Source organism: Aulonocara stuartgranti (genome assembly GCF_965226115.1).
Source record: "Aulonocara stuartgranti genome assembly, chromosome: 1".
In the NCBI taxonomy this organism is placed as follows: domain Eukaryota; kingdom Metazoa; phylum Chordata; class Actinopteri; order Cichliformes; family Cichlidae; genus Aulonocara; species Aulonocara stuartgranti.
The window spans coordinates 42,324,388-42,343,173 of NC_138939.1; the positions used below are offsets into that span (position 1 = coordinate 42,324,388).

The 18,786-nt window shown below is 44.1% G+C and overlaps 3 protein-coding genes across 4 annotated transcripts; 2 read left to right on the top strand and 1 right to left on the bottom strand.

The window, feature by feature from the left end:
- The first annotated feature begins 11 nt into the window (after positions 1 to 11).
- pdcd7 (programmed cell death 7) lies at positions 12 to 7,683 on the top strand. Its single transcript, XM_082530980.1, has 5 exons — positions 12 to 1,880; positions 2,251 to 2,389; positions 4,748 to 4,978; positions 5,066 to 5,153; positions 7,253 to 7,683. The coding sequence occupies exons 1-5, from the start codon at positions 1,017 to 1,019 to the stop codon at positions 7,395 to 7,397; spliced, it is 1,467 nt and encodes a 488-aa protein (XP_082387106.1). The 5' UTR covers positions 12 to 1,016; the 3' UTR covers positions 7,398 to 7,683.
- Positions 7,665 to 16,272, top strand: ubap1lb (ubiquitin associated protein 1-like b). 2 transcript variants are annotated; one of them, XM_082531104.1, is made up of 6 exons: positions 7,665 to 8,116; positions 10,477 to 10,597; positions 11,901 to 12,422; positions 13,121 to 13,327; positions 15,635 to 15,736; positions 15,841 to 16,272. In XM_082531104.1, the coding sequence occupies exons 2-6, from the start codon at positions 10,490 to 10,492 to the stop codon at positions 15,973 to 15,975; spliced, it is 1,074 nt and encodes a 357-aa protein (XP_082387230.1). In that variant the 5' UTR covers positions 7,665 to 8,116; positions 10,477 to 10,489; the 3' UTR covers positions 15,976 to 16,272. The 2 variants fall into 2 exon arrangements, with proteins under 2 accessions (XP_082387230.1, XP_082387229.1); XM_082531103.1 differs by lacking the exon at positions 7,665 to 8,116 and adding an exon at positions 8,570 to 8,928.
- Positions 16,273 to 16,566: 294 nt separating this feature from the next.
- kbtbd13a (kelch repeat and BTB domain containing 13a) lies at positions 16,567 to 18,063 on the bottom strand (the record flags this gene model as incomplete). Its single annotated transcript, XM_082541293.1, has 1 exon — positions 16,567 to 18,063. One exon carries the CDS (start codon positions 18,061 to 18,063, stop codon positions 16,567 to 16,569), a length of 1,497 nt encoding a protein of 498 aa, XP_082397419.1.
- Positions 18,064 to 18,786: the final 723 nt, after the last annotated feature.

The following is an 18,786-nucleotide window of genomic DNA, read 5'->3' on the forward strand; positions in this document are numbered from 1 at the left end:
TATCTAACGCAAATATGGCGTAACTGCTCCAGGTTTGTATTATCTGCAGTGATGAGGATAAAACACAGAAAAACATGAAGGAGATTGTCTTGGCCTGTTTTTATAGCAGCCAACCGCCTTAAAAGTATTCTGCAGTAGAGCGATAAGTAAGCAAATCATGCAGAAAACAGATTTTTGATGGTAAACTGTTCTTGGAGCACAACGAGAGAGAGAGAGAGAGCTGTGCAGGAAGCGTGATATTATTGCGGTGGAAGCAAAACAGCAAGAGTGAATCTGTGACGATGTTTTTCAAACATGAAGTGTAGTGTCGTCTCCCAATTCAGGGGGTGAATCTTTCGGACCGATTTGAAAGCTGATTATGTCACAACGAAGGCTGCTGCAGAAGCAGATGAAGAATATCGAAAAACTAAATGTTAACCCTTTGCACATTTCATGTAATTTTGCTTGGCAGTTTACTTATTTTTACTGTTTGTCCTTTTTTGTGCTCCTTTATTTCATCTGCACTTGTCTGTTTGTGACGTCTGCACTGTGCCGTGTTTTTGTTATTCAATAAATGCATTGCAAAAAACAACAACAACAAAAACAAATGCGTCCTCCGGATTTGAAGATGGGACGGGGGTATCCTTCGTTGTCCACGCTATCCCAGGATTCATAGCATGGCAGAAGAGTAAGCTTTTAATAGTAAGTACTCAGTTTTATGTCACTCATTTATGCGGCGAAACAAACGTTTTAAGAAGCCTTGCACTTCCGGCCTGCGAAGGCCATGTACGTCGAAGGATGCCCCAAGAGCACCTGGCTGCAGCCACTGTGGAGCTCCACAGTACAGTGTACCTTCTCAAGGATGCGGCCCCTGAGTGGCTGAGTTCCACATTTCCGCCTGTAGGTGGCGATGATGCAGCCGCAAGTTGGTTACTACACAAACATCTAGAACTAAAGAAGAAAGTCGCCGCGTACTGTTCTGTTTCAGCGGTGTGGTTCCGAGTTTTCTTCAAGGATACGGTGACTGTTACCAGGCCATGGATAGCTCGTACCGCTCAGACACTTCGGGCTATAACAGCAGCTATGTGCACTCGCAGTACAGTCACCCCGCGCTTCACGAAGCGCGGGAGCCGGACCTCACGGCTCCACAGTGGACGCCTCCGCCGGCTTACGACGCTCGTCCCTTCGGTGTGGGTTTCACGGGGCCACCTTTTGCCCAACCTTATGGATTTGACCCCTCTGTGCCCCCGCCTGGTTTCGGCTGCCCACCCCCCGGACACCTCCTGAACGCGCCACTCCCAAGCATCCCCGGAGCCCCCCAGCAACTCCAAACACGGCCTCACGCTCCTCGCTGTGACCGTGAGCTAGCGTCAAACCGCAGCCACACGGAGCACCGTGGCCCGGTAGCGACACGGGATCCGGACGATGATGTGACCCGGCAGAGGAAGCAGGACACGAAATGGGTCAGACAGTTCTTACAGGCCACAGGGAAGAAGAGCTGCGGGAGGCTACAGAGCCAGCACTCGCCGCAACTGAGCTCCATCTCCTCCCTCAGACAGGCTCTGTACGGGGCAGCTCAGCTCATTTCACGGCTGGAAGACCTTTGTCACACTCTGACTCACTCTCTGCACGGTGACGGTGAGTGGACGCACTCATACTTAAGGGCTTTAGGCATCAAGGCAGAGCTGGCGGACAAAGCCAGACTTCTCGCCGACACCTCACGGTTAGGTGAGCTGAAGGCTCAAGTGTCCCGGGCTGCTTGCAGGAGGCTCCGCAGACTCAGAGCCAGGAGAGAAGCAAAGACGGAGGAGAAAGACGCGGAAGAGCGCAGGTCTCTCAAAGAGACCGCTGTAGACAAATGGAGGATGAAACTGATGCAGGAAGTGGAGGAGAAGAAAAAGGTATGAACGATTTTGTCAGCCACGTGTTTAAAGAGTTAACTGTTACACTTCCCGTGGCTGTAATCATGGCCAGGGTTTCATATTATGAAGCCAACTGCATGTTTGGGACAGTTTGTTCCACTTTTGGCTCAGATCATAGTGCTGCAAAGACTGTGTTTATGAGCGGCAGCCAATCAGACTGCAGCAAGCTTAAAGAGCGGTTGGTACTGAAACAAGAGGTGCTCCAAAGCGCTTGTGTCAGGGCTGCATCAAGTATGGAGAATGAAACGCTCTGAAGAGGGCTCATTATGGCCACAGCTTGTTCCGGTCATAGCGCCTGTCGTCCTGTGTGGTGTTGTTCCAAATGCTAACATCAGTGTTTGTGTTGCAGGAGAAGGAACTGAAGATGGCTGCAGACTCTGTCCTTTGTGAAGTTAGGAAGAAGCAGGCGGATGTGAAGAGGATGCAGGACATCCTGAGATCCCTGGAGAAGCTGCGTAGGCTGAGGAGAGAAGCGGTATCCAAGAAAGGTGGGAGTAGGTGTTGTATCGAGCTGGATGCACTCTCAGAGTGGACTCTCCCCCTGTCTATCAGGTTGCAGCAAACCTGAATCTTTCTTATTAATTTATGCTGGAGTCTTTAATGCTTTAGTATTGAATGGGCTTTGCAGACTTCACCATGGTTACAGTTGGACAATTTTTCCGAGCCTTAAAAACATTTGACAGACCCCCAAAAGTCGTTGGTGGCGTTTGAATGTGTTCTTACTTAAAGACATGTTATTTGCTATAATGATTAGGGGTGACATACATTTTTTTTCCTGAGATGACACAAAAATGGGTGTCTGGTGGGATGCTACGAAAGAATATTTGAGGACGAGGATTATTTCCTTAGCTTCCTTTTATGAAGAAGACAGCTAATGAAAATATCACCACACAGGAATCTCAGCTAAAAGGAGGCTTTACATTCTTATACTAAGAACAGGGCTATGAAAGAGAGCCTTTGATTGTGCTGAATGGGATTATTTGTTTAAGACATTAGAAAAAGTTGGCTTTGGCCTTCGTTTTGACACATGGGTTTATATTGGTTGCATTTTATTCACAGAGATCCATGAGACAAGGTTGCCCCCTCAGCCCTGGGTTGTTCACAACTGCCATAGAACATTTGGCACAAAAGTTGAGAAACAACATGAAAGTTGCTGTGGACAGCAATCATCATAAACTTATTTTATATGCAAATTCATAACATGACATGGGCAGAATAATGCCCATGTTAGGACAGTCCCCTTATACTTTATTCAAACAGTGGCAATTTTGGTGGTCCTCAGATGGTCTCAGATACTCCTGTATACAAATTGCCTCCGACTATACTGATATGGTCAAAGCAAACATGAGACCAATGCTGGAAAAAATTGGTAGATTGTTTAGAATAAACCTTACACAATGATGACTGCACATTTGATTTATTATATAATATCTAGTATCCCACTTATATATTCAAGATTCTTACTTTAAAGAACTGGATAGTTTGATTCAGCAGTTTCTCTCGGGCAGGTCAAGTCAAGTGGCCTTGTTGTCAGAAAGTTCCTCCGAGACCTGGTGCTACATATTACATATAACAGGCAATCAACAAAAGACTATATAAAGTACAAGTGTGCCAAAATTGCAAAACAAACAGTGCAACACCAGAACTATACAGACACAGGACAGTGCAGTCACAACACTGCAACAATGACAGTGGGTTGTGCAAAAAGTGTGTGTATGAGGAAAAAAAAGTGCTTGTGGTAGGTGTGTGTCAGTCCACTCATTGAGTGTTCAGGAGTTTGATGGCTTGGGGTTTGGTTCCCAAACTTTTTTTGCTGGGCCCCCCTTTGTTTTGCAAGAAAAATGTTCGCCGCACGCACACACACACACACACGCCCATATTTTGGTTTATTTCACACCTCAAACATTTAGTAAACAGTTAAGCAAATACAAGTAAACAGCAATAAATTACAGGTAGTAATAAAATAAACTACTAACTCTTTCACGCTGCGTCCGCACCTACACGGGTGATTTTGAACACGCAGCTGGTTCGTCCACGTAAACGACGTTTCGAATCAAAACTGAAATTTTTTTTAAACTCTTTTGCTGTAACTGCTGTCCTGCTGTAACTTTACTGTATAAAGAGCTCACATCTCCAACATGTCAGGAGTAGTTAGTCATTATGAGAAGTGTTTGTGAACTAAAAATCAAGAATGTGGGATCCTGTTAGTCCCTGATTTAAACAGCCCAGCGCTGCTCCTGACGCAGGGAAAAGCAACCCTGCAGGGAGACCTACCTCTGCACCTGTGCAGGTGAAGCCAAAGGGCAGATTTGCTTCACCATATTTTCTAGTCTTTGGCTTAGAATGAAGTTGGTTTGGAAACATATTCAGTGACGCTTCATCTCCTGCTTTGCGTTTGTGTGGGCGCCCCGTGCTGGCAGTGTCCAAGCATTTTGTTTTTGTTTTTTTTCCCCTTTTCATACTGCACCCCCCTGCAATGGCTTTAAACTCGCACATAGATTCAGACATGAGACATGTGACTCCATTTATGCCAGGTGTCGTGGAAGTTTAACACTGAAAAGTACAGCACTTCTTTAAATACAGGTCATCCTTGACCCCTCAGAGAAAGAGAGAGTGTCACCTAAAGACTGCTTCCTGCCTCATCCCACCACTTCCTGAGAGATATTAGAACAAAAATCTCCACCTGTCGAATCCCCCCACACGGCCCCTGGGTGTCTCCAATGTCCTCACGAAGCCTAGTTGAGCATGCAATAAAGTTGAAACTAAATGCTGTCCCGCATGAATTCAACTGAGTGACACAGAAGCGAAACGTGTGATAAATAATAAAATACATTTCCATCACACAGGCATTGTGACTGAGTTGCAAAACGATGAGGTGTTCAGCAGCACCCTGGAGCAGCTGAGACTGGTGATAAAGAGGAGGACTGTAGTTTACTCGGCAGAGGAGAAGGCCCTGATGGTGATGCTGGAAGGAGAGCAAGAGGAGGAGAGGAGGAGAGAGCGGGAGCGCCGAGTGAGGAAGGAGAGAGAGCGACAACTGCAGAGGAAGCACAGAGTAGACTCCATGCTGTTTGGGGGTATGGCTGTGCACGTGTGTGTGCATGTGTGTGCGTGCACAGGATATGACTGTGTTGTCATCCACTCCTGTTGTGTTTGTTTGATAGAGGAGTTCCCAGGCAGCTGTGCCCTGCAGCCCTTCAGAGACTATTACAGCCAGGCGGAGCACTCGCTGCCTGCGCTCATCCACGTCAGGTCAGTCTGCTCGTCACACATCTTTGTACACTTTGCTTTCTCTGTTGGGCTCTTTGTGAGGAAAGTGTAGAAAATATGAATAATAATATAATAATAAATTTTATTTATAGGCGCCTTTCAGACCCTCAAGGTCACCTCACAGTAACACGTAAACAATACCATAAAAAACATAAGAAAAATGTACATATAGCAAACATGGTAGATAAAATCTAGACACAAACAGTCATAAAAGTATAAAAGCAAATATAAAAACTGAGCAGGTAAAAATGGCCTAAGACAGATCAGGTGTATGCAGTTCCAAACAGATGGGTTTTGAGTAGTGATTTAAAAGTGGTGAGACAGTGTGTGGTCCGGAGAGCAAGTGGGAGTGCATCCAAAGTCTCGGGGCAGAACAACTAAAGGCTCTGAGTCCAATGGTAGTCAGGCGAGCAGGTGGAACTGACAGAAGGGAAGCTGAAGAAGAGCGGAGTGTACGAAGGGGCGAGTATGTGTGGAGAAGATCGGATAGATATGGAGGAGCGAGGTTATGAAGCCCTTTGAAAGTGAGAAGCAGGATCTTGACACGGAGGTGAACTGGGAGCCAATGGAGCTGTTTAAGAACAGCTGTTATATGTTCAGTGGATCTAGTTCTGGAAATAATACGAGCAGCTGTATTTTGAAACAACTGCAATTTATGGATGATTTATGAGGTAAATCATAGAGAAGAGAATCACAATAATCCTGACGAGATGTGACAAGAGCATTGACAAGTATGGCGGTACTGTGTGGTGTGAGTGAGGGACGAAGACGGTTAATATTACGGAGATGAAAGTAGGAAGACCGAGTGATATTATTTATATGTGCTGTGAAGGACAGAGTGCTGTCGAGGATGACACCAAGACTCTTAACCTGAGGGGAGGGTGTGACATCAGAGTTATCAATGGATAACAAAAGACTGGTTGGAACTAGAGTCAGTTTTGATCTGGAGCCTATTAAAATTCTGTTTTATTGCCATTAAGTTTAAGAAAGTTGTGAGTAAACCAGAGCTTGATTTCACTTAAACAGTCAGAAATGGATGTGGGTGGGAGAGTAGCTCTGGGTTTGGAGGACAGGTAGAGCTGGGTGTCATCTGCATAGCAGTGAAACTGGATGTTATGCTTCCTAAAAATATTACCTCGGGGTAGGAGGTAGATGATAAAAAGTAAAGGACCCAGGACAGAGCCTTGGGGTTCACCGGAATTAACTGGAGTAGATACTGATCTGTGACGGAGTAATTGAACAAACTGTGAGCGGCCAGAGAGATAAGAGGTAAACCAGGCGAGTGCTGAACCATTGATGCCAATAGATGCTAATCTGTGAAGGAGGATGCGGTGGGAGATGAGTCCAGAGTCAGCTGCAAGCAGAAGATCATTGGAGATTTTTACCAGAGATGTTTCTGTGCTGTGACATGAACTGAAGCCAGACTGAAACTGTTCGTACCGGTTATTGACAGTGGTTAAACTGGCATCTTATGAAAACATGGCTCGTGGTCTCTTAGATAAATATTATCAGTATAACTGTATTTGGTCTTCTTTCACCAGTTGGCTCTTTGCCACTTGATGTACATGTAGGTAAGTGAGTAGTGGTTGGTGTGTGCAGAACAGAGTACAACAGTGTCCCAGCCTGAGTTGGCTGGGACGTCCACTCTGGGGAAGCGTGGCAGCGGTGTTGAATGTGGATGATCCTTCTCGCTGCAGAATGAAGGGCTTGGGAATGACAGCAGCTGCTGACATCCTCTTCCTCGGCACCGTGTTCAACATACCTGAGTGCTGCAGACCTTCAAACTTCTGCTTTCCTCGAGGTGTTCACACTGATGATGATGAGCTAACTAAGTGTGTGTTACTCCCACTCTTCATTCCAGTGGCAGCAGCAAGGCTCGTGTGGGGACGTAACAGCTGCAGTTGCGTCTGGTGTTTGCATTTATCATAGTTTTGAATGTTCCCACATGTATAATGTTAGAAGTGACAGAGAGAGGACTCGTATGGCAAAAACAGCTGTTCAGTAAGAGAACGAGCTATGATTCGTATACCAGCAGTTTGACTAATAACATGAGTTCTGCCACCCACGTATTTGTGTTTCAGAAAAGAATGGGACACATGTTTGGTGGCAGTAGATCATCCTGGTAGTTCATCCGTTCCTCAGAGCTGGGTCCTGCCGAACCCCCCATCAGACCAGGCCTGGGCCTCCGCCCTGCAGACGAGTGACACGGACTGTGAGAACCTCTGACTGGTCCTCGGCTGCACAGTGCAACAACCAGGTGACGGTGACAAAGATGGCCGCAGCTTACCTGGAGCTTTCAACGCGCTTCCATCGACACTTAGACGAGAGGAGCAGCAGTCTCTGCATTTGAAACGGATGTAAGCCTTCTTGGGACAACAGGAAGTGTTTTATCTGTGAGGTGCAGCGTGGAACAGCCCACAGTATGGACTTATGCCTGTTTTCTTTACTCAGTAACAGTTTGTATTTTACTCTGATGAATTTTCTAAAGACAAAATAAAATGAACAATATGAAGTTGTCACGCAGTTTATTATCCACAGCAACATATTACTCATGGTTCAGTGCCCATGTGTTTAGGAGAAAGTGTCACCTGTAGCCCGACTCACATGAGAGGGGTAAACGCTGCTCGATCACAGAGGAGTGGGCACAGCAGGACGGTGTCTGCGTCCTCTGATCGTGGCTTTTCTCAGCTCTGTGGTGTGCAGCAGCTTCATTTCTATACAAAGACTTTACACTATATTGTTAGCTACAAATACTACAGCCCCCCTTTAAGACGTCTGGTCTTCTGATTAGCTGCCCTGTATAAACATCGGAGCCAAGAGCTGAAAAGGTGTTGATCTCACAGGGATCACGTGTACTTTCTTTGACCTCTTCGGTCATGTTGCCATGTTTAATGATTGTCCTCCACTGTGAAAACACGTAATGCACCTAATAAAGTGACCGGGAGGTAAGTGTGGCCACTATGTTGTTAGGTATAATTAGTGTGTGTTAAGTCCTTATTGACTTCAGAACAGCCTTAGTTGTCACGCTCAAGAACTCAGTCTGACATTATTTGGGCTTTACCTCACAACGGCTTATCCTAAAGAAGATGCCTGCGCATCAGCAACAATACTTGGGTAGACTGGCGTTCAACAGTGCTGAGGAGGCACTAAGGAGCTCTTCTGCAGACAGTTTAAAGCAGTCTGGTCGTTCTCCCCTTATTGCTGCCGCAGCTGCTGCCACCAAGCTGCTCATTGTGTGTGTGTGTGTGTGTGTGTGTGTGTGTGTGTGTGTGTGTGTTTTAAAGATGCCATCAGATCATCAGTTTCTGAAATACTCGGGTCAGCCTGGCACCAAGTCCCTTCAATCACCTTTTTTCTTTGTGCATTCTGATATTTAAACTTCAGTAGTGCGTCTTGATTGGGTCTAGATAGCTAAAGGGATTAAGTTGCTGCCGTGTCATTGGCTGATTATATACTTGAACACCTAATAAAATGGTCTGTGTATATACACATATACATTCAGACTCAGACAGGTGCCCTGGAGTCTAACATTTGTGTGACTTCACACAAATATTAGGGACATGTGGGTGTCCTCGCGACTGCAGGCACCATCTGATGTCCTTACTTGCTTCTCTTGAGCTGTCAACTGTGTACACAGTAAGTCAGCTGATGAGGGTTACTGGAGATCAGTGGATTAGTGTCCCAGGTGGTTCTCTAAGTGATGAATGATACATCACAAACTAAGTGACTGCAGCTCTGACCACACAAAGACACAAGGGTAAGCTTTTTTTCTATTTTCAACAGTGTATTTCATTAGATCTCTCCGTGTGTATATGCGTGTGTGTGTGTGTGTGTGTGTGTGTGTGTGTGTGTGTGTGTGTGTGTGTGTGTGTGTAGGGAGAGTGGGGGATTTAGAGCACATTTTATTGTATTTATGAAAGGCACATAGTCTGCTATGTGACTTAAAGAGTAGTGAGTGTGCAGCATCAGATAATTATACTTGTCTTAACAAGTCTTGCACAGCTTTTGAACTTAGAAATAGTCATATACACATTTGTTCTTATTCAGCAGCAGAAAGCGTCAGAGGTGACACACAAAGCCTTCAGCATCTGTGGTCTTTGGTGTTACGAGTCCTCGGCCATCTGTCTGCTGGCTGTGTCTTCATGCTGCACAAACCTGATTAGTGCTGAGTGCACAGTTGTGTGTACCATCTCTCTCACACACACACATTAACACCTAGAGACAAACTGTAGGTTTGTTTGTTTGTGAAAGAGGCCGTCCATTCTCTAATCTGAGCTCGAGATGACAGAAAGGAAAAGCTCATGATGACTGTTTTCTAGGAAAATCCTTTCTCGCTGCTTCATGCTCTGTTTATGAATGTGATAAACACTTCAGCAGAGCTCCTCTTCGTCCTTGTTTTCCGGATAGGAGTAGTTTCTATGAGCCTAGAGGAGGATAACAGAGGCTGCATCATTCCTACCGATGCAGAGTAATGATGGTGTCGTGGTACCTGTGTGCTGATGACTGAGAAATGGATTGAGCGTTGTTGGCAGTCTGACATCTTTATTCAAGCCTGACTGAGCATGGAGAACACAACTGTACCTTACAACAAAAATTGTACTGTTTGACAAAAAGAGTAGTTGAAGGAAGATTTATGGATTGATTGTGCTGATGAGGACAACCTGTACTCACTGAACCGCTTCGACGTCTGATGTGCATCACCTTTATGAAGATGAAAATCGCCTGCTGAAGTTGAGTGGAATCCCCTCTGAGGAGGACAAGACTGGACTTGGACTTTGTAGCACAGACTTATTACTGTAGAATCTAAACATTCGACAGTTGTTGATCCAAAGTAACACTCAAAGCAGTGATGCTCTTACCTTTCTTCACATGCTGGAAAAAGTAAATACAAAAAGCATTAAAAGAAATTATAATAACCCTGTTATCACATAATGTTAATTGTTTTTATAACCTTATTGAATATATTAGCGATAACAATAATGTTTGACAGATTACAGAGAGAAAAAAGAGACGGTGTTCTATTTGGCCTAATGGAAATCTTCAGGCTTCTCGTGGGAGGAATCATCAGGGACTCTAATATAAAAGCAGAAAATATTGAAAGGCCAGCAGAAGTGGAGTGCACACTTCTGCAGTTAGAGCGGAGGGGTTAGAACAGGGCCACTGCCTGAACGCTGCAGCTCTCTGAGCTTGTGGAAATACAGATTGTTGTGTTTCCTTTCAGGGAGCACGGCGGTCCACATTACAGATCCACAACTGGAGGGATTGTGTGAGTTGTTCTATGGCTGACTTATCTTTGTTTTCTCAGTGGACTGAGCAGTATGGATGGTGTACCTCTGAGGGTGCCTCAGAGTGCTTCCTTTCAGGAACTAAAATATTCTGTCAGTACGACTGTCCCTGACTACTTCAACATCCTGCAGGAGACAGAGGTGAGTGTGTTTCTCTCTCTTGTGTTTCCCTGTTTGTTCCTCCTCCTTGCTGTTCTGTCTGTTGTGCAGTGTACCTTCTTTGCTGCACTGCTTTGAGCTGTCACCATTATTTCACTCCTTTAAAAAACACCAAAACAAACAAACCCTATCACACTGACAGGTGATAAGTTACAGGAAGAACCATGGCTCAATATCTGACTTTTTATGTTTTTTGTATGTATGTGATTAGTACACACTTACTAGCACTGCCAAATAAAAGACAACATTGCTCTTTACAGCTTTATGAGTATATGAAAGATGAAGGTCGATCTCGGACAAGAATGTTACAGCTGATCAGATTCCATACACAACATCACAGGTCTCTGTGCAGAAGAGTGCAGTCCTAGGATCAGCTGAGATACTGCACAGAACCCTCAAACTCGCAGGTAGAGGGCCTTGCACATACCACTAAAGGATGTACGCTTTAACAGGTAGCACTGGTATGGATCTGTCTTAGATTCAACCAGGTGCTGGAAACATTTCGTAGATTTTGGTCCATATTGACATGACGTCAGAACCCTGCACAGGAGGGTAAGCCACAGAAGATCACAGAAAAGGCTGGATGCTTGCTGAGTGCTACATCTAATCACTTTAATAGAAAGTAGATTAAATGGGAATGGGATAGAAAAGGTGGTCGTGACAATACAGAACATAGTCTGTCTGTTATTTTTATTTATTTATTTATTTCATTTATTTGTATACCACTTTGGTCTACCAGGTGTGTTTTTAAAGTGCTGTACAATACAAATTTAAATATAATAGTAAAATAGCAAAAACCAGACATTGCAAAAAAAAAAGAAGTCAGTCACCCACAGAGTTAAAGGCCAGGATGGAAGATAAGAAACATCTGACCCCAAAATAAAAACTGTCATCAAAGCTACCTGGGCTTCAAATCACCTCCAAAGGGCTACGAGGGGATTGTCTCCATGCCACATTAATGCAATAATTAATGGGAGAGCATCCCTATCAAAGTATTTTTCATCCTCATTACTGAGTACAAATCAACATACTTTCCAGATGTTAGACATTTCTGTATTGTAAATGGTTTTTAGAGTAGTCATTGGTAATAATGTGAGATGCTAGATGCTATGTTTCACAAGCCTTACATTAGCCAGTCAAGTGTTGTTTACACTCAACTGGCTAATGTTAGCAAGCCAAAAGACTAAACAATAAAATAATGAAAAGCCTGTCATCATTGAGTTGAATTTAAAAATGTAGCTTCAGACCTACAGAAGGACTTACACGATGTTTGCATGTTTGACAGTATGGATTCAGTCTGGAGAACTGGGTGCTAACTGGGCTGCAAAGTGGCTTTGCCACCCAGCACCAGCTTAACCCCTCTTCCTCTTCATCAAGCCTGCTGTCATCTTGTCCACCATACTGGATGCTGTTTAGCAGCCCTCGACAGCGGTCCCACAGCCTCAACTCCTCCATCCTGCGTACCAAGGCTACCATCTCACCTTCAGATGACGAAGAGGGCACTACACAGAAAGCCAGGACGAGTTCCATAGTGACAGTGAGTCCGGGGGAACAGCGTCCTTCTGCAAACTGTCAGCGTGGTCAGAGGAAAGCACAGAAGGCCTTTGTCCCTGACCTGCTGAACCCCCCGGCCTGTCTGAGCAGCCTGCCCCACCAGCGCAGAAAGAACCTGCGCCAGTGTTCACTGTCAGTGCTCGACACGCCCACACAACAAGATCCCAACACAGAGACTTATCCCCAGAGCACTTCATCACACACAGCCTCGGACACGAGGATCCCTCCCAGCAGAACCAGCACAGCCAGCATGGTAAGAGGAACACGTGAGCTGTGTGTTTATGTGTGCGTGTGCTTTTGAAACTTTTACTGCAGAATGTAATACACAGTACAATACAGCTGATGACTGTGATACAGCATCACTGTCCAGGGAAAAAACACTAAATTCATACAGCCGTCTTCCAGCTTTACTTTGTGTTTATTGTCATAATTTCAGTATGTGGCTGTTCATTCACGAGGCCATGTGAGTCGGCAGTGTGGCGAAGTCTCAGTAGTCTAGACTATTGATAGTTCTATTTCCTGTCTAAATATAGCTTGAAGCTCATGGCAGTACCATCACCTGAGCTGCACGGTCAATCTCGAGTATAACTAGAACCAGACAGGCTCAGCATGATAACAGGTTCACTCTGTTTATAGTCAGGGTTGTGACTATTGAGATGTGTCAGATATTCTCATGGGATTACATTTCTTTTAATGTCAGCACTATTAACTATGAAAGGAAATAAGGTCTTCCTATCCAGCTTTTCTCCATTTTGCATTTTCAAAATGTTTTTCATGGATTTACACTCTAAAAATAATCTGCGTAAAGTATGCTCTCTGAATGCAGCCAAGGTGCAAGAGCTTCACGAGGATTAGCTAGTGTGAATTCTCACTAAAGCTGCATGTCAGGTCTACCATGCCCTGTTCTTTCTCAGCCACTCACTACATTCACTGCAGTCTGCCATTTCTTAGATATTCAGACCAGACACCTGTAGAAACCCCCCTGTCATGTCAGGCCCCAGGGGTTTGTCCTCCTCTGCTTTGGACTCTACAGCAGAACTCCTGTCAGCTCTAAACCCAGCGGAGAGAGAGTTGCTGGAGGCCATCACTGCAAGGGGCTACTCTCTTCATACTGCCATCACTGCCCTTCAGAGGACAGGACAGCAGACCCCAGATGAGGTCAGTGTTATATCCAACAACAAGGCAGTGCTGCTCGAAAACACTTGGTCAACTTTTGGCTCCAGCTGTCGGGATCATGCAGTCTGTTCTATAAACACTGATGCAGTACAAATACAGCTACTATAAGTCAGTGTGAAAATAGTGGTCACACTTGGACCTACAGCATTATGGGTCCATGAACCAAACAGAATAAATCTGAAAGGACAAGAAAGGATAGGTGAGAAACCAGGATCAGCCTTAACTGTGCATGGATTAAATAGCTTTAAAGAAACAAACTTAGTCCTTCAGCAACATTTGTTAGTTCTGATGCTGGAAGATTAAAGACTAGTGTATTTCATGATTTCACAGAGCTCACACTCTGATCTGAACTCTGTGCCTCAGTCAGTATGAGGTTCTCTATCATTGGCTTCGTCTGCTCACCCCTAACTTGTCGTGGCAGATGGTTGCCTTCCCCAGCCTGGTTCTGCTGGAGGCTCTTCCTGTTAAAAGGGAGTTTATATTTCCCACTTTCACCAAATTTCTTGCTCATAGAGGGTCACATGATTGTTGTTGTTTTTTTCTGTTTTCTCTGTATTAATGATTGGTCTTTACTAGAGATGATGCGATACCATTTTTTTTATGTCCGATACCGATATCATAAATTTGGATATCTGCCGATACTGATATGAATCCATATAGTGTGTTTTTTAATCAATATTTTATTTTTTAAATATTTTAATCAATCAATTTTAATATCTTGCTGCTTTTTGTATAAGTTCATACTCTGTTATACCTGTATGCAAAAAATACACTGCACCCAAAATATTTCATAGTTCAGCAAAATGGATCAATCTAATAAACTTAAACCTGCAGCATCCTCCCTATTCTGGTATTTTAAAGAGTAAGCAACCTAACTAATAGGGTTGCAAACTCCCAGCAAAAAAAAAAAAAAAAAATAGGGAACCACCCTCCACCTCATGATGCTTAATCGACGTAATCAACTTTAATTTGATGCAGTGTGAAAAAAATGCACAGAAATAAATTATTTTCCAAGAAATATTAAATAGATTCAACATCTTTGGGTGTAAGATTCAGATAATTATTTATTAAAAGCTCGACATTTTAAATGAGAATAAGAAAGAAAAGTATGTCTTTGTGCCCCCTTTTCCCTGTTCATGCCCTATCGGCCCCCCTGGCTAAACTTTGCTAGATCCGCCCCTGCACAGTTACCAGCCGTCAGCTGCGTAGAAAAAGATCCTGGTGTAGAAAGTAATATTAAATAAATTCTAACAGCAGCTTATCAAGCTTAAACGTGCTGCTGTCGTGCTGCTCTATTACATTTTTTATTTCTCTCCGATATCCGATCTAGTAATTTAAGTCAGTATCGGACCGATACCGATACGTAATATCGGATCGGTCCATCTCTAGTCTTTACATAACAATATAAAGCACCTCAGGGTGGCTGTTGTTCTGATTTTGCACTATAAATGAAATTGAATTAAATTGTTATCTTCTTAATCACAGTAATAAGAAATGACTGCCTTACAGAGCATATTATTGTGTTCCTGTTTGGTCTGGACACTGTGCTTTGTGTATGTTAGAGCAGAAACAGGTTGCAGTAATGTGTGGATGGTGGATTAGTGTTAGTCAGAGCATTACTAAAGTTTATATACGTTGTAGAGGAACATCCACAGTTTCAAAGGCCTGTAACAGAAAAGATGACACATACGTTTTAACGAAATGGTTGGTTTGGAAAGTAAGTTGTTGAGAAAGTTCTACAGGAAAGTTAATTTTTTTTCCCCAAATCACTTTAAACTTACTCTCAACTTCACTGAATATTGAAAACAACAACTGGCCCTAATATAATCCTCAGCTGTCGCACTCATGCACCAGGGTTGTGTTTTTGCTTTTATTTATCACCCATCTGTAAACAAATGGAAAATATAAAATTACATTTTACAAATTAAACTACACATATTCATACTACTTTTTAATTTATTACATAAACCTTACCCAATGAATCAATCAACTGACTAACAAAAAATTATTTGGCCGTTATTTTGGTTAATAATGGAGTTCCACCGGGTTCTGTGCTAGGACTAGTTCACCCAGATACCCAACTTTATCTATCCGTAAACCCAGATAATGCGCAACAATTAGTTAAACTGCAGGAATGTCTTAAAGATGTAAACATATGGACTACCCAAAATTTCTTGTTTCTAAATGCAGATAAAACTGAGGTTATTGTATTAATTGAATCTGATTGGAAACAGTCAATAACTTTTTCCATGTGACAGCTCTTCTCTTGTATGAATGAATATTTGGCAGATCTTGAGTTATCTGGTGGCGTGTGACCACTTGTGTCAGCTGGGTTATGACATGTCCCAGGTGGAAGAGGCCTTGGAGATGTTTCAAAACTGTGAAACAAAGGTAAGTTTTTAAAGTTATCGGAGACAACAAAGCTTGGCACTTTTTGTCTGATGAAGTCAGTTCGATTAGAAACTTTAAAGAAAGTAAATGTTTTCTTTCTCGAGGCAAAGGAGTTCCTACACCTGCTGAATCAGTTCAATGAGATGGGCTTTCAGAAGAATGCCATCAAAGAAGTGCTGCTGGTTCATGAAAACCACCGAGATCGGGCCCTGGAGGAGCTGATGATGCGTGTGTCCTGATAAAACACACACACTTTTCACATTGATATCTTGCAGACAATCATCTGTATTCTAAAAATTGCAGTCATATCTGACCTTGTGCTGGTATGAAACAACTGCACACATATAGTTGATGCTGACACTGCATTGTTAGATGATCTATTCATATTTCTGAATTAACCCATATCTTCTTTACCACTTTTTTAGATTCGTTTTGGAACAAAAATACTCTGATTAAAGTCCTGCTGTGTCTAAATTTTGAAGTGACGTAAATATTTGTAGTAATTGTGAACAAACTTATTAAAAGTGTGAAATTAATTTACACCATGACCATCTGTTTTCTTCAAGGACTGTGCAATAAAAAGTGTATATTACAGGGTGGGTCCCACAAACAAACACGATAAAAAGCTACATTAGTGCTAGCTTTGCAGCTTCATCCATCAATCCTGCTTTGATTCCTCCGTAGACAGTCTGAACAGTAAACAGTCTGAAATAATAGTTTGGGCAGACTAAACCAATTCTTTAGAGGTGCGATTGAAACAGCTGCAGTGTGGGCTGTAATCCTTTGCCACATATTATTAGAATAGAAATCAGAATGATGATCACCAGCTTTTAAATGTGCTGAGAGCATCCCAGGGGACATCTGTGACAGACATCAGTGTCTCTCAGGTTCTGGCTTGGGCAATTTCCTAAAAGGGAGGGAGTGGGTTTAGGAAGCCTCATCAAAAATGTATATATGGATCCAATCCTGCCAAAACCTTTCATCTCACGCCGGAGCCTCCATTTGTTCTCCTCTATGGTGTACTCTGTGGTCACGTGTCTGCTGAGCGTGAACACAGAATCTCCTCTGACCGCTGCCGTGAACAGAGAGCTCTTGCTGTTCCCGTACTGACCGGACATCACTGTCCACTGATCTGAAGTCAGGTTGTAACAGTCCATCACACATTGTAAGAAGTCTTCACATGGTCCATTCCGCATCACATAGAGGTTATCCCTGTGGGCCACCATATGAAGACCATAACTGTGCTGGCGGATGAGTGTAGTGACCAGATTCCACCGATTGTGTTCAGGTACGTACTCATGGATGTCTGTGGCCCCTTTCCCTTTCCAAAGACAGATATAGATCCTCTTCATGGCTACAGTGGACACCACTGAGGCTGCAGGGCACGGGAGGGAGGAAACAAAACTCCAGTTCTGATCAGACAGCCCATATCTCTCCACTGATGACAGAGCCTTCTTGTTATACTCCCCTCCTATAGCATAGAGACATCCCTCATGACCTATCAGAGAGAAGTTGTAGCGTAGCTGCTGAGGTCCACAAATCACTGACCATGAATTGGCCACGGGATCGTAGCAGAATCCAGTCTCCACCACCTTCTTGCTTAAATCATACAATCCTCCGATTATGTACAGTTTGTTGTCGAGGACTGCCACGCCTGCCATGATGGTGCTGGTGCTCATAGGAAGATGTGTGAGGATTCGCCACTCTTTTTGCTCTTCATCCAGATGACACACTGTCCTCTGGGCATCCTGGAGCAGCTCAGTGGATGGAGAGTGACTGCACACTGCCATGTAGCTACTTGGGAGAAGAGACTCAATGTACTCCAGCAGCTTACTGGGTAAGCTACGAACCTCCTCCCCTAGGTCAGCGTAGATGTCTCTGATGAATAAAGCTGCTCTGTGGAACAACTCCCACTCTCCGTAGGTTGCAGCTGTATGAAACATGAGCAAGCAGTTTTGGGAATTTATAATATTGATCAAATGCTTGGTGAGAGCTGGCACCTGGAGAAAAGCCGTACACTCTATTGCTTCGACGATCTCGTCACTGTTGAGGATGGGTCGCTTCCCATCCAGCACCTGCAGCAGAACTTGAAATCCCAGATTCCCCACACATTTCAGCTGGACCTCCTCCTGTTTAGACTCTCTCATTCCTGACTGGAACAATGCTCTGAAGTACTCACAGTTTTTGACTACAGTGGGTTTATCCACAGTGAAAACACAGTCTTTAATGCTGACTCGCAGGCTGTCTGCTCCCTTATATTGTCCTGACTGTTGGCTCAAGTGTGGGCAGCTGCTGGACTCCATGACATCTGTTCCATAAATCTTCATTTCATCTCCGGTGGAACTGGAAACGACGAGAAAAGTTTGAATCACGCCAAACTACAGCACGTAGACTGCGTCGTACCACAAGCTTGAGCGAATCCCTCTGATCCAGACCAAGGGTATCTGACACTGTATAAACTATTTGTTTGCAGAGCTCTGACAACAGACTCTATACATAGCAGCTAGAGGTGTGTCACAGTTCAAGTACATTATGAGGACATGCAGCCAGAGCAGAAAGAGGAGCTGGATAGTAGCTGTCAGTGTGCTGATGATTCACCCTTCATTTGTGGCTGACAGTTCTGGAACAGCTGAAGCTTTGTCCTTGATCGACATAAGCAAGAAAACTAAAACAATGGGCTTTTCCCCAGGGGCAGGACCTCCACTGGTATCTTTATCTTATGTTTATTGTGTCTTTTTCCAACGTGTTTCCAACACTACAGTCGACATAAAGGCAAATGTACAGGTCTACACAGGTTATAGTAAGATTCTGCTCATAATTTCAAAATTAGAGTGAAGTTACTCACCCCGGTTCTGTTAGCCGTCAGGGCTGGGGGGCTGGGAGGAGGTGCTGGCCGTCAGACTGGGGTCTGGGATGCGGGGCCTCCCTGGTGGTGTGTTGGTGGTCCTTGTCGTCTGGGGCTGGGCGCTCATGTATGTACCGGCTCACTCCTGGTGGCCGATTGGTGGGGCCGGGCGCCTGTGGCCCGGCTGGGCTCCTTCCAGGGGGTG

Coding starts and splice junctions, on each gene's coding strand:
- pdcd7 (XM_082530980.1), top strand. CDS start 1,017: ATGGATAGCTCGTACCGCTCAGACACTTCGGGCTATAACAGCAGCTAT. Junction 1,881..2,250: donor AAGTGGAGGAGAAGAAAAAG/GTATGAACGATT, acceptor TTTGTGTTGCAG/GAGAAGGAACTGAAGATGGC. Junction 5,154..7,252: donor CCTGCGCTCATCCACGTCAG/GTCAGTCTGCTC, acceptor TTTGTGTTTCAG/AAAAGAATGGGACACATGTT.
- ubap1lb (XM_082531103.1), top strand. CDS start 8,876: ATGATACATCACAAACTAAGTGACTGCAGCTCTGACCACACAAAGACA. Junction 12,423..13,120: donor GAACCAGCACAGCCAGCATG/GTAAGAGGAACA, acceptor GCCATTTCTTAG/ATATTCAGACCAGACACCTG. Junction 13,328..15,634: donor GACAGCAGACCCCAGATGAG/GTCAGTGTTATA, acceptor AATATTTGGCAG/ATCTTGAGTTATCTGGTGGC.